Source organism: Leptodactylus fuscus, chromosome 1 (assembly GCF_031893055.1).
Source record: "Leptodactylus fuscus isolate aLepFus1 chromosome 1, aLepFus1.hap2, whole genome shotgun sequence".
In the NCBI taxonomy this organism is placed as follows: Eukaryota; Metazoa; Chordata; class Amphibia; order Anura; family Leptodactylidae; genus Leptodactylus; species Leptodactylus fuscus.
Window position 1 is genome coordinate 155,563,295 of NC_134265.1, and position 18,102 is coordinate 155,581,396.

The 18,102-nt window shown below is 41.1% G+C and overlaps 1 protein-coding gene across 3 annotated transcripts in view; it reads left to right on the plus strand.

Moving 5' to 3' along the window:
- Window positions 1–18,102, plus strand: part of KANK1 (KN motif and ankyrin repeat domains 1) — a 151,858-nt gene that overhangs the window by 115,154 nt on the left and 18,602 nt on the right. For all 3 annotated transcript variants that reach the window (XM_075278819.1, XM_075278811.1, XM_075278826.1), the window contains exon 3: window positions 13,022–15,658. In XM_075278819.1, the coding sequence (XP_075134920.1) occupies window positions 13,022–15,658 (2,637 nt within the window). The remainder of the gene's footprint in view (window positions 1–13,021; window positions 15,659–18,102) is intronic.

The following is an 18,102-nucleotide window of genomic DNA, read 5'->3' on the forward strand; positions in this document are numbered from 1 at the left end:
AACAGTTAAGAATAATGGGGCTTGGGGGAGGGGTATGTCCTTTCCACTGACATTGCCGGTGTGGATATCGATTAGACAGAGTCCCCACAATGTTAGTGGAAAGGCAAAAAATGTAATATATGTAGGTCACATGACCTATATATATATATATTTCAGTAAAACAAAGGAAAATTGTCAAATGTAATTTAGAAAGGAAGGAGAGGCACAGGGGCCTTATGTTTAAAATATTCATTTATCCTGGACAACCCTTTTAAGCAAACGGAGTCCTTCCCATTTGTATCCTTCTGCACTGACAGCAGCGTTGAGGAAACCTTCTGAAACCTGCATATATTGTCTGCGACTATGGTATTAAAATGTATTGTGTGCAAACGTTTCCTGCTCAATGGCGCCTATATCCCATGTAAAGTAAACAAGCCTCTGATTTTAGTTAGGAGCCTCAATAGAGCTTGACAGGCAAGTGTGTTTGCTTGCTCTGTTCTAGTCTGTCCTACAATAGGCTACTAGGAAGAGACTAGGCAATGGATTGTGTGCATGCAGCTTTACTTTATTTACTCTATAGGGAGGTCTGAACCGTCTATTTTATTAGATCTTTCTACTTACATGTCATATAGAAAGTTTTCATCAAACTACCATTTTTATCCAAAAAATAAGACAGGGTCTTATATTATTTTTGTCTCCAAAAAAAAAAAAAAAAGGGGGGGGGGGGGGCTAGGGCTTATTTTCACAGTAGGTCTTATTTTTCAGGCACCGGAGCAAATCAGAATCTTTGTGTTAGCACTTTGTATGGCAGGCAGTGGCACCGTGCCCTTTATATCTCCTTTCCTTTACGCTAAGGGGGAGGTGCTGCAGTGGAGTGGCTGCATCGGTGGAAGTGAGCAGAGGTGGCACCTGAGTTCTGGTCACGTAGGTAGCCAAGCCCAAAGCATAGTAGCAGCCGAGAGGCTGGACCCAGGAGGTGGCACTTAGAAGGAGGACTCTGGAGACGGGTTTGGGATTTTTGTCCTGCATTGACAGGAGGTAGCAGGTACTTGTCCAGGATTATTGGGAACTACACTATGTCTATTCTCAGTCTGTGACATCACTTGACATACCCTAGCACTGGAGGCTCTCACTGTAACTTGGCCTTATTTTTGGAGTAGGGCTTATATTTCAAGTCTGTTCAAAAAAACTTTGGAAAATCAAGCTATGACTTTATTTTCGTTTTTGGAGAAACAGGGTATTATGGTAATATGTTTGCGTATATGTGAAAATTGACACAGCAGTGTTGCATGGAGTCCTTTTGTACAAAGTCATTTATGAAAGAAAATCTATGCTAAGAATTGACATGGACATAGATATGTCCTTAACTGGGTATGAAAATTACTTTTGCTTTTCTCCTGAATTATTACTTAACTTGTGGGATTAGCTCATAAGCAACACAGCAAAAACCATATAGAAATTATTATTATTATTATTATTAATAATTATTTATTTATTTTTTTGCTTTGATCTAGTACAGTTTTGTTGTGTTTAATACCATATCATGTGAATGTAGCCTAAAAATTGAGACCCACCCCACCCCTCACTTTCTTTATTGGGTGGGAGTATCTGATTCACAAATGTCTGTATTGCAGGAAGGACAATATTTGACCAGCTATATACTGTGTGTATATCAATATATATATGGAGGAAGAGTGGAGAGGCTGCTGTACACAATCCAAGCTGCTTTAGGTTTAGTGTGAAGTTTCCACAATCATTATGGTTTGGTGAGCCATGTCATCTGCTGGTGTAGGTTCACTGTATCTTATCAAGACCAAAGTCAGCGCAGCCGTCTACCAGGATATTCTAGAGCACTTCATGCTTCCCTCTGCCCACAAGCTTTTTCATTTTTCAACAAGACTTGGCACCGGTCCACACTGCCAAAAGTACCAAGACCTGGTTTAATAACCACGGTATCACTGTGCTTGATAGTCCAGCAAACTCCCCATAGAGAAACTATGGGGTATTGTCAAGAGAAAGATGAGACCCCAGACCCAACAATGCAGACGAGCTGAAGGCTGCTATCATACAACCTGGGCTCCCATAACACCTCTGCAGTGTCACAGGCTGATCCCTCCATGTCACATTGGTGCAGTCATTCCTGCATAAGGAGCCCCACCAAGTATTGAGGGCATTTACTGGACACACTTTTCATTCGGCCAACATTTCTGTGTTAAATATTTTTTTTACAGTTGGTCTTATATAATATTCAAATTTTCTGAGATAATGACTTTTGGGTTTCCTCCTCGGCTGTAATCCATAATCATCTTCATTAGCAGAAAGAAACACTTGTGAAAAGTTTACTCTATAATAACTGAATATGTGTTTCACTTTTTCAATTAACTACTAAAAAAAAATGATATTCTAATTTATTGAGATGCAATAGTGTGTGTATAGTATATATTGTGTGTGTGTGTGTATGTTGTGGAGAAGGTAACTGGGAAGGAGTGGTAGACCCAGTCAAGACAGGGACACAAAATATGCAGCAAACCGATTTATTTAGAAAAAACAGGAAAATAAATAAACCTTCACTTCAAGCACAAAATGAGCAAATCAAAGCACAGCCTTAACTTCAGGCAAAAACAAAATAAAATCCTGCTCATCTGAGCAACTAACTAAACAGAAATGTTAAACTAAGGGGGCGTTCACACTACCGTTGGTGTCCGATTGCAGTGTCCGTTCAAGATTTTAGCAACGGACACTAGCTGTGTCCGTTACAATTTCCATTCATTTCAATGGGATTTCATCTGTTGTCAGTTTGTGTCCGTTTGTGTCCTTAAGGGTCCGTTAACAACCAGAATACATTAAATCAGTTAAAAAAACGGACACATTAACATCAGTTAGCATCAGTTAGTGTCCGTTTTGATAGGTGTCCGTTTTTTTTCTTTTAAACGGACACCTTCATAACGGACACCAACGGTAGTGTGAACGCCCCCTTAATCTACATGTGGCTTACTACCAGCAATACGAACAAAGCAAGCACAATATTGTCTCACCGGACTCTGGGTTACAAGACAGACCCATACACCTCCTCTCACTCCCTGGATCCAAATTGGAGTGCAGAATCTGCAGGATTTTTTGGCCCAGTAATGAGCCAAGGACTCACACCTGGAGCTGAGGCCTACTCAAGACCCGCACTGGACCACACATATGTCAGAAACCTGGGGGAGATATAGCATGATTCCAGCACTCAGCCTGTCACCTTCTCAAAGTATGTAGATCTATAATGGTATTTGTATTTCTAATATTGTAAAATACAGTTTTTGTTCTCAGTGAACTAGTTCAGGCAAGTCACACATGGGCACACTTCTGAGAACTACAAACGCGTACAATCCATGAATGCATTAGTTCTATTGCATGCCACATGTATATTCCCTTTTAAAACCTCTATTTGCTATAATTGTAAAATTCTAGGCAGTATAGGGACAAAGAAGCAGAAACAAAAATCTAACTCCCTGTCACTTTCATGTGGGTGTTGTAAATGTTGCACAGGATATCACTTAATGGAAACTGGCATCTTTGGCATCCAATTTAGTCTAGCAGAAGTTGATATATTGTACATTGGGCCTGCCAAGATTTTGCATGTGTACAATATATTACTCTATTAAAGGGTTTTTCCAGGAAAATGTATTTTTAAGAGGTAAACTGGGTTTCCTAGCATCTAAAGGCAATCTCAATTCCGTGACGCTTAGGTTCTGCCTTTACTTCCTGGTGTGTCGAAACATAGGAAATAGCCAATAAATTGAACCTGTGCAGCTGAGGATAGGTGACACTAGGTTCACACTAGCGTTGGGGTTAAACCTAATCCCCTTAAAAAAAAAAAAAAAAAAGTGGTTACTCTTGGAAACCCACATACACCATAGACTATATAATGGGGTTTGCTGGGTTACTGCCCAAAAACGGCAGAAAAATGCGAAGAGAGAATTCCTGCTTGTAGGATTCTTCTCCCCACTTTTTAAAGTGGATTGGGAGTCTGAGCGCTAGTGTGAACTTAGTCTGAGCTTGTTTCTATTTTTTATTAAGATATATTTTTATTTACATGCAGGCCAAAGTGCACCATATTTTCTTTTTCATAGTTATTTTTTGTGCGTTTTGTTTAAAGAGGACCTTTCATCAGATCAGGCACATGCAGTTTTATATACTGCTGGAAAGCTGACAGTGCGCTGAATTCAGCACACGATCGGCTTTCCCGATCTGTGCCCGGTGGAAAGCGCTATCGGTCCCGGTACCGTAGCTCTTTACAGTCAGAAGGGCGTTTCTGACACTTAGCCAGGGACACCTTTCTGCCCAGCAGCGCCTATCACGCTGTGCTGTGGAGCGGGGAGGAACTGAGAACAGGGTCCCCACGTAAATGGAGCAGTAATGTGTAAGCTTAACTACCATTCCTTTCACATTAATGGACATAGTACTTTAGCATTTTAGCAGTGAATGGAGTGGGGGTCACACATGCACAAATGGGACCTGGATCCCTTGTTCTTGAGATTGATGAGGTCCCAGCAGTCGGACCTCTGGTGATCGGGCACTTACCGTATATACTCGAGTATAAGCCGACCCGAATATAAGCCGAGGCTCCTAATTTTGCCACAAAAAACTGGGAAAACTTATTGACTTGAGTATAAGCCTGGGGGGGAAATACAGCAGCTACTGGAAAATTTCAAAAATTAAAATGCAGTTTTGGGGTGCAGTAGGTGCTGGGAAAGGGGAGGGGGTGTTTTGGTTGTCTGTCTGCCCCTTCCCTGAGCTTGGGGACTGAGTCCCCCCCCCCCCCCACTTGGAATTCAGTCTGGCTGAATATAGGGCATCTGCGGTGCTCCTATTAACCCCTTCCCGATGTAACAGGAGCACTGCAGATTCCCTATATTCAGTAGACCGGGCACTTTCAGACACAGGGATACATAATGTGTATGTGTTTCACAGTAATTTTCTACTTTTATATGTATTCTAGGGAAAGGAGTGGTTTAGAACTTTTATTTACTTTTATTTTTTATTATTTTTTTAAAAGCTTCTTTTTTTCTTCACTATTTTATGGGAGATTCTATACTTACTATTGTGGCTGGTCATAGACCCCCCCCCTCCCAAGAAAAAAAAAAAAAATATATATATATATATATATATATATACAGTCCTATGAAAAAGTTTGGGCACCCCTATTAATCTTAATCATTTTTAGTTCTAAATATTTTGGTGTTTATAACAGCCATTTCAGTTTGATATATCTAATAACTGATGGACACAGTAATATTTCAGGATTGAAATGAGGTTTATTGTACTAACAGAAAATGTGCAATATGCATTAAACCAAAATTTGACCGGTGCAAAAGTATGGGCACCTCAACAGAAAAGTGACATTAATATTTAGTAGATCCTCCTTTTGCAAAGATAACAGCCTCTAGTCGCTTCCTGTAGCTTTTAATCAGTTCCTGGATCCTGGATAAAGGTATTTTGGACAAACAATTCAAGTTCAGTTAAGTTAGATGGTCGCCGAGCATGGACAGCCCGCTTCAAATCATCCCACAGATGTTCAATGATATTCAGGTCTGGGGACTGGGATGGCCATTCCAGAACATTGTAATTGTTCCTCTGCATGAATGCCTGAGGATTTGGAGCGGTGTTTTGGATCATTGTCTTGCTGAAATATCCATCCCCGGCGTAACTTCAACTTCGTCACTGATTCTTGAACATTATTCTCAAGAATCTGCTGATACTGAGTGGAATCCATGCGACTCTCAACTTTAACAAGATTCCCGATGCCGGCATTGGCCACACAGCCCCAAAGCATGATGGAACCTCCACCAAATTTTACAGTGGGTAGCATGTGTTTTTCTTGGAATGCTGTTTCTTTTTGGACGCCATGCATAACGCCTTTTTTTATAACCAAACAACTCAATTTTTGTTTCCAAATTGAAGCTGCCTTGTCCAAATGTGCTTTTTCATACCTCAGGCAACTCTATTTGTGGCGTACGTGCAGAAACGGCTTCTTTCTCATCACTCTCCCATACAGCTTCTATTTGTGCAAAGTGCGCTGTATAGTTGACCGATGCACAGTGACACCATCTGCAGCAAGATGGTGCTGCAGCTCTTTGGAGGTGGTCTGTGGATTGTCCTTGACTGTTCTCACCATTCTTCTTCTCTGCCTTTCTGATATTTTTCTTGGCCTGCCACTTCTGGGCTTAACAAGAACTGTCCCTGTGGTCTTCCATTTCCTTACTATGTTCCTCACAGTGGAAACTGACAGGTTAAATCTCTGAGACAACTTTTTGTATCCTTCCCCTGAACAACTATGTTGAACAATCTTTGTTTTCAGATCATTTGAGAGTTGATTTGAGTAGCCCATGATGCCACTCTTCAGAGGAGATTCAAATAGGAGATCAACTTGCAATTGGCCACCTTAAATACCTTTTCTTATGATTGGATACATCTGGCTATGAAGTTCAAAGCTCACTGAGGTTACAAAACCAATTTTGTGCTTCAGTAAGTCAGTAAAAAGTAGTTAGGGGAATTCAAATCAATAAAATGATAAGGGTGCCCATACTTTTGCACCGGTCAAATTTTGGTTTAATGCATATTGCACATTTTCTGTTAGTACAATAAACCTCATTTCAATCCTGAAATATTACTGTGTCCATCAGTTATTAGATATATCAAACTGAAATGGCTGTTGCAAACACCAAAATATTTAGAACAAAAAATGATTAAGATTAATAGGGGTGCCCAAACTTTTTCATAGGACTGTATATGTATATATATATATATATATATATATATATATATATATATATATATATATATATATATATATATATATATATATATATATATATATTTTTTTTTTTTTTTTTTTTTTTTGCTTGACTCAAGTATAAGCCGAGGGGGGCTTCTTCAGCACAAAAACTGTGCTGAAAAATTTGGCTTATACTTGAGTATGTACGGTATCTTCTTTCCTGTGAATAAGAGATAAGTGTTACGGTAAAACTCTGTTAAAGCTCTTGCAGAAGTCTCTGAAGCTGACCTAGAGACCCTTACTCTAGGTTCACACGTGCGCCTGGTATCCCTCCGCTTGCAAAAAAAAAAATTCCAAAACTGTTACACAGCGGATACCTGAATCCATCTTTTTTAAACAGATTATTCAATAGGTATCCGTTGCCCGCTCTTTTGGACACAGAAAAAAGCAGGACTTTTTCTCCATCCAAAAAATAAATAAATAAATAAAATACCAGATGCAAATACTCCATGCGCACACCTGCAGATCATTTTAAAACCCCTTGATTTCAGTGGGTTGTAAAAACTAACTGTTTGAAATCAGTTAATATTGATATAACATAATATTATGAGACTTTCAAAAACTGATTTCACAGAGAGAGCCAAATGCAGATGTGAACCCGGCCTTATTTGTGGTAGGGATCGATTTACTATTACCTCAATTATATATTTATTAATTAAAGCTATATCTTGTGTGAACAACATAATTTAATATATAATAAAAGCTATGCTGTACAGATGGAGGATGGACTACAGACATGTAGATGATGCCTTGAGTCTTTCATGTTCACCCAGCATATCCATCTGATGAATCATAGCTTCCCTTTTTGTTCTTGAAGCAGTTTTATAGTTTAAATATGGGCTAAACACCAGTGCCATATAAAGTTAGTGTCCTACGCTTCGCACAATACCAATAATGCTACATTACATATATTGTATTTCCTGGTAGCACTTTCCTGTAATAAATGGTTGATGGGTGGACGTGAAGCGATATGTTTTACAAATTGTGTATGATCAAAGATGCCCAGTAGCATGAGTCACAGTAATAGAAGACATGCAGTAAGGGACACAATGATATGCGACAGAGATGCGCTGAACCATGCTGCACACTCAGCTCTGCTGCATCAGAGATGCGCTGAACCCTGCTGCACCCTCAGCTCTGCTGCATCTCAGCAGAGCTGAGTGTGCAGCAGGGTTCATCGTACACTCAGCTCTGCTACATCTCTGATGCAGCAGATCTGAGTGTGCAGCAGGGTTCAGCGCATCTCTGATGCAGCAGAGCTGAGTGTGCAGCAGGGTTCAGCGGTTCTCCGGTGTAGCAGCAGTTCTCCGGTGTAGCAGTGCTGGCCGTGTGCTCAGCTTGGCTGCATCTCCGGAGTAGCTGAGCTGAGCGCACGGCCAGCTCTGCTTCATCTCCGGTGTAGCAGTGCTGGCCGTGCGCTCAGCTCCAATACATCTCCGGAGTAGCCGTGCTGAGCGCGTGACCAGCACTGCTACATCTCGGCATAGGAATGCATTGACCAGCGTTGATTGGCCGAATGCCATACAGAGTACAGCATTCGGCCAAACAACGCTGGTTCTGCTGTATGTTACGGCTGACACCCACAGGGCGTGCTGCGCACACAGGTTCTGTGTGAGCACAATGCAGCCGCCGTAGTACCACGGCGGTTTGTGGGAAGTCCTTCCCGGCAGCGCCATAATATTACGGCGGATGTCGGGAAGGGGTTAAAAAGACTAAGCACTGCTAATGTTGTTTTAAACCTCTCCCCCCCCCCCCCCCCGTTTTAAAATAAAACCATAAAAACATATTTGTAAATCATACCTATCGTGCACAGTGGGCGGTCCTCCACGGTCCTACATCATCTTGCTGTCAAGCCTTCCTCTTCTTTCTTCTTCCAGTGACGCCCTCCTGTCCTGGCTCTTTCCCACCTTGATCTTCTGTTCTTCTGGCGAGTTGTGTTCAAATACCGCGTGTGTACAGTATCGCTCCGGAGGGAGCGCTACTGCGCATGCGACGGTGCTATTTTTGTTGTACTTCTAAGTACCCCTTAGAACTAGGTGAGTGTACTGCGCATGCGCAGTACGCTCGCGAACTTCTTCATTACGGAGGAAAAGAAGATGAAGGCGGGGGAAGAGCGAGGACAGGAGGGAGTCGCTGGAAGAAGAAAGAAGAGGAAAACGTGACAGCAAGATGACATCGGACCGTGGAGGACCGCCCAGCAAGCACGCTAAGGTATGATTTACAAATATGTTTTTATGGTTTTATTTTAAAACGGAGGGAAGGTTTAAAATAACATTTGCGGTGCCTGAATAACCTTTTTAAAGGCTATTCACGTATATGTGGGGCTCATACAGCATAATTTTGCTGATGGAGCCCCTTTAGCACGTGTACAACATTATTAAAATGCAAGACTTGTAGCCTTGTACTTGCTTCCTTTCTACAAATCCATTCAGAGTCTGGGTCACATGATGGACGTACAATACTATGTTCTCTCAAGCATAAGACAGCTACACTGCACACAATGGAATCGTAGTTACACTGTCCACAAATTAGAGAGCAGCAAAACTCCATTATGTGCTCTGTAATTCTCTATATTTCCGACTATATTAGAATTATGGTGACTGTCCACACACATACATGTATATCATGTTTTAGGGAGGATTTGTCCACAATAGAGGTAAGTGGGTACAAGAAATGCTGACAAACAGCTACAATGCCTATGGCTTTATTCACCTGCTCAGCTCTTTAGCGAGCCTGGGTATTTTCCAAACCATTATTTTCTCCCTCCTCTCTTTCAAAAGCTATATCCATGTCATGCTGTACAATGTATTCTAATACAGTAAAAAAAAAAAAAAAAAAAAAAAAAATTGGATGAAATGAGGAAGAAACCAAACTCCACCAATGTTTTTAAAATATGTTTTACGGTATTCGTGGTAAATATGGCCTGTCACCTTTATTTTGTGGGTCAGTACAATTATGTCCATACCAAATTTACAGTATATATGTTTTACTACTTAAAAATAAACAAATCTCAAGACAAAATTTGTTTAGCATTGCCATATTTGGATACCTGTAGCTCATTTTTTTTTTATATTTTTTTTTTATTTATTTTTTTAGTTTTTTTGTGAGATGAGTTGTAGTTTTTATATAGAGAGGATTTTGTGGTGTATTATTTCACATAGGACACAATTAGCACAATTAACTAACTTTTGAAAAGTTAAAGGGGTTACAACATGAAAACTCCCCCTGTTTGCAGTATTGGTGGGGGTCTCAGTAGTCAGACCAACACTGATTGATAGAGCATATACACTTTTCTTGTGGTATAACCCCTTTAAACTACAAACATTGGAACTCTTTCCAAAGCCTCAATCTTCCTGTCTGTTGTATAGTATAATACCAGTGTGTATGGAAAGTCTTCCTCTCCTAAGCAGCCCCCATACACCCAACCTACATGTACATCATATGTCAAGAAGGGGGTTATTCCTAAGTCTCTTTCAGAGCAAGCACTAAATCGGATTCTGAACTAAATTCGGGTGCCTCGACAATAGGTAATGCTCTCCTGAATGGCTGATAACAGTGAATAATACTAGTGCTATTTAAAATCTCAGCTTTGCTACTGCTATATTTTTGGCTCTTGCATAGAAGTTGCTGTGGTTTTATTCAGTGGTTATTTTCATGACTCTAAGTCTATGATGCACATTTTTAGCATCATTATTTGAAATGGCAGCAGAATAACAACAAAAACAGCGGCTGGTAGAATAAAAATATCTTTCCTAGAGCACACAGAACAGAGCTTGTCTTCTTTAAACTGTAGTTGTAGAAGTGCTCCGCAAGATACTGAATGCAGAGGGATTTCTTCATGAAAGGAGCACTGTCTGTGACTGCACAGAGCACCTAGTGTTTGCTGAGTGGACACCAAGTGGTTTATTAAGTATAAGCAAGAGAGTCAAAATTATACATGTAGGGAAAGAACAAGATGTTGTGTGCTACAGGTTAGACGTGTGCAGAGCAGTGTGCATATACAGCGCAACATGTATTCATGTCTGTACCTCATAACCAGCATTAAAGGGGCTCTATCATTGGGAAAAGTCATTTTTAGATAAGCACATCCTTGCATAGGCTTTAGAAAGGCTATTCCATACCTACCTTTTGTATGTAAAGCGCCTCAGTAGATTTTGAATAAGTTTTTATTCATATGCTAATGAGCTTTCTCCGTGCACCGAAAGTGTGTGTCTGCTATTCTTTGTGTATGCTAGCAGGGAGCTGAGTCATCAGCACAGCAACACATAGAGAATAGCAGAGAGGAGTGCACAGTGAGACTTCCGGTGCACGAAGAAGGCTAATTAGCATATGAATAAAAACTGACTTCTTCAAAGACTACTGAGGCAATTTACATATAAAAGGTATGTGTGCAATAGCCTTTCTAAAGGCTATGCAAGGATGTGCTTATCTAAAAATGACTTTTCCCAATGATAGAGCCCCTGTAAGAAGGTAAGTGGTGTTTCTGGTGAGCAGGCAGTTCACAATTGGGTTATACCATGAGTATTTAGGAAAATATTTGACATGTGAATTGATGCCCTCACTTGGAAGTTTTCATCAGTTGCATTTACTTTGAGCGTGCTGTGAAAGAGTGGGAGTTGTAGTGACATACTGCAATAGCAAGCACATTGTAGTAGAACGCACAGTGAACTGACAATGGCGCCCAAACTCCTTTCCAGGACAACAGGTTTCAGTTCCATGCATGTAATATCTGTACAGTATGTCAATATGATTTTGCTTTACGTGAGCATAGAAATCATATAATGGGGAAAATTGCATTTTTTACATTTCTGTGTTTTGGCGTAAAATTCTAACAATGCAGCATGTGAAAGTGACCTAAATAGTAGTATTAAGAGGAACGTATGAAGGGATGTTTGTGTCGTAAACTATGAACAGCGCCACAGCTTTGAACACTTGCCATATTTTGTGTGTGTGTGTTTTTAAAGTTGTGAAACTCTTGGCTCTTGCCCAGCAAGCATGTGGTTGTCAAAGTTCATGGGAGTTTCACAAGTGACTGCACCTTTAAGAGCCAGGATGTGGCTTTTCAGTGTTTGAAGTGTGACTCTGCAGTGAACAGCTGAGGCTTTCAGGAGGTGGTGGAAGGAGATTGTCCAGCAGAAGTTGGTTGTAAACGGCTGACCTACGGAAAAGTCAGCCCTCGTCTGCTAAGTTTATACAAATGTGGCTTTTTTCCTTATGTGGCAAAGAGAGAAAAAAAGTTGAAAATGCAGCTGTGAGGTTAGTAGCTGAGTGTGGTGCGGGAGACTGCACTATGACAGGCACTGTCAGTATGAGCACACAGCGGCTGGACCTGACTAGTGTGTGCAGCACGGCTTCTGGCGTCTACAAGTAAGTCTTTCTATAGAAGCAGCTTCTATTTTCATTCTCATTCAGCTCTTCCTGTTAAGGCTCCTCTTTGTCTTTTTCCTTTCTGATGTCGCTTACGTTGGGGTCTGTGACAGGACAGCTTGTATAATGGCCCAGCATAAGCTTGGGGGTCCCACATTTAACTTCCCTGTTATGTGAGCTCAGGCAGTTTCTCTTTCAGCTGTGGAATTTGTGACCGAGCTCAGAACAGGTCCATCTGCATATTTTTAGTTTGTGTATGTGCCGTGGGGAGGCTAAGAGGGTTTTACAACCAGAAAAGAAGGACTAAGAAGCAAAGGGCATCTGTCAGTGTCATTGCCCGTTGTTTTTACTATGGTGCTAGCTGATAGCTAGTCCTGAATTCCTCATAAACAAAAGATGGAAAAACACTTGGCTCAGAAATATCTGACTATTTGCATATTTGTGTTACCATATAAGTGTGAGGGGAACGGTCATAGGAACATGTTGTTTTGTCAGAGGTTGTGACTCAAACGCTTTCTCCATAAGTGACCTTTTTGAAAGCAAAACAGCAAATGTCCTGTTATGTAGTTCTCATCCATGTGTGTATGTGTGTACTGTGCTTTGTTTATTACATATACGCTTGGATTTTTACATGGTTTTGTCATTTTCTGAGTATGAGACTTGTACACCATGACAGTGCACTGGGGAAACCTCATATCTATAGCAGTGTAAACATTATCTATATATAGAGGTAGAGTTCAGCCATTTGATTTACTTCCACTTGTAATATGTTGTAATGTTCTTTACACCTTAATGTACTGTAATTGAATAGATTTTTCACTATGTGTTTAGTTAATCTGTTCCTTCTTTTTGTAGAAAAAGAGGAAAGCATCTCAAATGGTGAAGATGAAAGAGATCCCAAAGCTGCATATTTTGTGGAAACACCATACGGTTACCAGATAGACTTGGATTTTGTGAAGTATGTTGAGGACATACAAAAGGGGAATACCTTAAAGAAAGTAAACATTGTAAAGAAACACAAGTTGGGTTCACATTTTTTAGAGGACAGAGCAGAACCCTGCCAAGGAACTGGTTGGCCCTCTACAGAGTCTCTTTCCTCCTCTAACAGTGATGAAAATAAGAGATCTCCTTTATTAACTGCCCGGCGACATACTGTTTCTGGATCTGCCAGGTCATCCACTTCTCAAGAAGCTTCTCCAAACTTTTTAGCCATCCCTGAAAACAAACCATTACCACCGCCTTCCCCTCATCTGCCCAAACACAATTTTCATGTTACAAAGACACTAATGGAAACTCGCCGTAGGCTGGAGCAAGAAAAAGTCATGCAGGTAGCTTCATCCTTCAATGATGTACGTAGGCCCAGGCTGGCAAGTTTTGGGGGAATGGGCTCAACTGGCTCACTTTCATCATTTACTGGATCGGTGGGGCATACATCAGCTGCCCAGCAGCTTCAGAATGGACACCAAGTTAATGGAGACTATAGTGCCTTCTTTGCTTCATCATTAGGAAGCTCTATTCGTCACAGTCCACTAAGTTCAGGGGTGGCAACACCAGTAACAAATGTGAGTCCAATGCACCTCCAACACATCAGGGAGCAGATGGCTGTGGCACTTAAACGTCTGAAAGAGCTTGAGGAGCAGGTGAAAACAATTCCTATACTTCAGGTAAAGATTTCAGTATTACAGGAAGAAAAAAGACAGCTTTTGTCCGAGATGAAAAACCAAAAAGTTAGCACCCAAAATGAGGCAACAGGTTTTCGAAAAAGATCCTACAGTGCAGGTAATGCGGCTGGCTTTGAATCTTCACGGACTCCAGTTAAGCCTGGTGGAGAGTTACATATTGATTCTGAGGAGGAGATGGAAACTCCTGAACAAAATACACACACTCTTAAGGAGTTCAGACAGCTGACAGCTGAGATGCAGGCTTTAGAAAAGAAAATCCAGGATAGCAGTTTTGATGCTTACTGTTCTTCACAGTCAAAGGAGAGGAAAGCTAAAGAAAAATGTTACCGATCTGTTGCTGTTGGTGCTGATGAAAACATGAACGATGTTGTGGTGTACAATAAATCTACAAAGTCTACCAAGGAGATTTCTGTGGGCACTGAAATAAATGTGAGAAGCACTGGAGTGGGTGTTACTGAGGAATTGCTTGGGGTAACTACTGATGTCGAGCGAGAGGTTGAACTCCAACATCAAACTATTGAAGCACTTAAAGATAAAATCTACCGACTTGAAACAGATTTGAGGGAAACCACCTATGAAATGGAAATGACAAAACTGAAGTTGGAGATACGGGCAGCAGGCTCAAGGAAAGGAGTAGACAAAGCCGTAATGGCTCAGCCCTTAATGTGCAGCAGGATGGTTGAGGCTATAGTAGAGACCAGGGACCAAAACCATGGAGACTATTTAGATGTAGTTGACTGTTCTGTTGGTAGTTGCTTACAAACAAACAGCATTGGTGTTTCATGTAGCCCTTTCCTTCGAGATGCAGCTGTGGGCTCTGACATCCCCATGAATCACTGGATTGTCAAAGAGTTTGTAGAGACTTGCGACATGGGTGTGGAGCAGGAGATTAAGATGTGTGACAAATGTGTTGGTGAGGACCAGACCATTACCGAAACGGGGTTGTGCATAGAAGAAGATGTAAATGAGCTGGCCCAAAACAAGGCTGTAGTTAAGGAGGTGAGATCAGTTGCTTGTGGAGATTGTTCTGTGGATGTTACAGTTAAACCATTACTGGATTATTTTTCATGTGGTGTCAATACAGAACTTGTTAAAAGAGTGGACTCTGCTGTAAACGTGTCTCCTTGGACTACAAACCAGCAAACCAATACAGAATTGGAGGTCTCTAACCAATCCACCAGCACAGAGGTACCAGGTTTTGTTGATACAAGTACTAATACAGTCCACAGCATGCACAGCAAGCAAACCAACACAGAAAGTGTGGAAATCCGCTCTGTAGGTATAGGAGATGGTAAAGTAAAGGAGATTGATACTATGCCAAAAACACGTTCTATTGGAATATGTACGTCTGATTCTAATTTTGAACATCTTAATACCATCCGAAAAACCAAAGATTTTGGAGTAGGTCAAATAAACATTTTTGATAACTTTCTGGTTGGCATTAAGTCACGTAGTATAGCCTGTGGACCTAGTGAGCCCGCTCCCCTTACCGCCAATACCAGGTCTGTAGCGGTTGGGGAAGATCCTACCCCTGCAGTAGAAGCGAATGTAACAAATGTTGAATCTCCAGCTATAGACCATTACATTGAGCGAGTGCAGAAGCTGTTGCAAGAACAGCAGATGCTTCTAGCAGAAAACTATTCTGAGCTGGCAGAAACTTTTGGGGAACCATATTCACAAATTGGAACCCTCAACTCCCAACTTATCAGCACCATCTCTTCTATTAACTCGGTCATGAAGTATGGCAGCAATGAAGAGCTGCAGAACCTAGGACGGCAGAAGAAAAGCTTGGAGCTGAATTTATTTGCAGGTAAGATTATGTTCAGTATATCAAAACCGTTTATAAAATATTATGTAAGATGTTGCGTAAAATCTGAATTATTGCCAGACTGATTCAGATTTTACGCAATAATAATCATGATTTATGTGAATTTCCTTCCTATACAATGTTACAGAAGCTTCTTCCCCTTGTCAGATAGAAATATAATTCTAATTTCTTTTCTCTACTATATTTTCCATAGGTACCATAAAATATGTATTTTGTGTAACTACAATAAGTACTCAATAAAATAAAAAAGCCAAGATTGAGAGAGTTTGGAGTAGAAGTAAATGAATAGGTGTAGTAGTGTAAGGCCTACAATCCGTATACTGGAGACTGCGGAGATTCCCCAAAGAACTGGCTGTTCTGGCTCCCAGTTATTCCACCACCTGCTTAAACCCTAAGGTTCATCCACATGGAAAGGAAATTTAAATGTCGCTTTTGGATTGTGGGGCAGATGTACTGCAGATTTCAGCCTTTGCATAGCAATGTATAAAGTCAGCTTAGAAAATTCCCAGAAAAATTGACATGCTGCAGATTCACAAGTTCCACACCGCGGGGCAACATGTGGATGAGAGTATTGATCATATTCTCACTAGTAATGTCTACTAAACCAAGAACTGGTAATAATAATGTGGTAGGCATGTATGTATTTACTACAATCTCTACAGATTGCTAAACCATGCTAGTGGGTGTATACGTCTGATGGGGTTGTTTAGCTAACTATCCAGTTTGTCAATGACTGACATTGGGGATTATGGCTAAACTGAATTATAAAGCACTGAGATGATAAAGTTTCTCTCTAAACTTTGTGAGTGCTTTGTAATTGAGACCACCAAAGCCTGGCTGGATTAAAATGGATTTTCAAATAATGCTAAGGTGAGTCAGACTAGAGCACAATGCATATGGGAAGTAAGGGCTAGTTCACACGTGAACTGCCCGCGCGGGTTTTGACACAGAGAGAGACGCGGCGAGCCGCGTCTCTCTCTTGTCAAAAACCCGCCCGCCGCGACCATCGCTGTCGCGGCTTAACCCTCTGCTGTCGGCTCAAATGAATGAGCCGACATAGGAGGGAGCTGCCGGGGGCGGAAGCCGCGCGGCTGAGACTGCGCGGCTTCCGCCTGAAGAAAGGACATGTCCTTTCTTTTCTCCGCTAGCAGCAGCTCGCCGCTAGCGGAGAACAGAAGCCCGGCGGTCTCCATAGACCACCATTATAAGGGGAGGTTTTGGACGCGAATTCCGCTGTCAAAAACCTCCCCTTATACTCACGTGTGAACTAGCCCTAAGGGTTAGCGCAGTATTCCCAAGTGGTAACATGTCAGTGACTTCTAATAATTATTGGTTCTAGGTAAATAACTCCATACAGAGCTTTCTCAAATGCTTTTTTGACTTGGTTCTACCTAGTTAATCTTTTTTGATCCCGGGGCCTCACCAGCAAAGAAATACTGCCACAGAGTGCCATAAAATGCCACTGTGCCCACAATACACTCAATTTTTTTTTTTTTTTTTGGGGGGGGGGGGTTGTTTTTATTTTACCCTAGGCATGTTGGTACAGGAACCATAGACTTTTGTCACAACAGTAGCCTTAATGGATAGAATTAGAAGGCTGTGTATGGATCATGATGGATCCCACTGACTTCTACTGTTCACTTTCAATCTGGTCCGCTTTACTTTTCCTTGGGGATGTCTGAATAGACAGCAGGACTTGTAGAGTTTCTATAGATCAATGCCTGGTTTTCTATGAAAAAAATGGCATTGTCTGGGGGGAAAAAAAGCCGAACCAGAACATAATCACTGAAAGGAGGAGAAACTCATCCGCAGGCAGCTATTTCGGGTTATTACTTCTAACCCATCAAAACCCGTACCCTGCTTTACACTGATGGCGAAAACGCTGTCTGCGAATGGGTTTCTCTTCACTTCAGAGATTTTCTGGTTTTGCTTTATTTTTATTCAAGTATTGGGTAAATTTATTAAGATTGGTCTTCTTATATGGCAATCTTTAATAAAGGGCCCGCCAGACGCCAGGCACAACTGATTTATGAAGAGACCTAAGCGTCTTCATAAATCAGAAACACTCTGTGGAATGCAGATCTGTGCCAGTAAGGAACTGGCACAAGATAAGGCCGTACGCCAAAAGGAACTGGCGCAAGAAAGGGCCTTGTGCCAAATGTGCACTACAATACCACTATCTCTAATAACGTTCATAGAAAACTAGACCTCTATAGGTAGCTACCTTACAAAGGGTGGTGCTAGAGTGGGTTTTCCTATTCCATCAAACTGAAATTCTATACATTTTCCTTTGCCAGAATTCCTAGTATAGCATGCACAATCTGTTAGACTCTACATACTGTAAGGGGGCTACACTAGTACAGTACAGAACACTAGGTTTAGAATAGGAAGAATGACACAATAGATTTGTAGATCTATCTTTATAC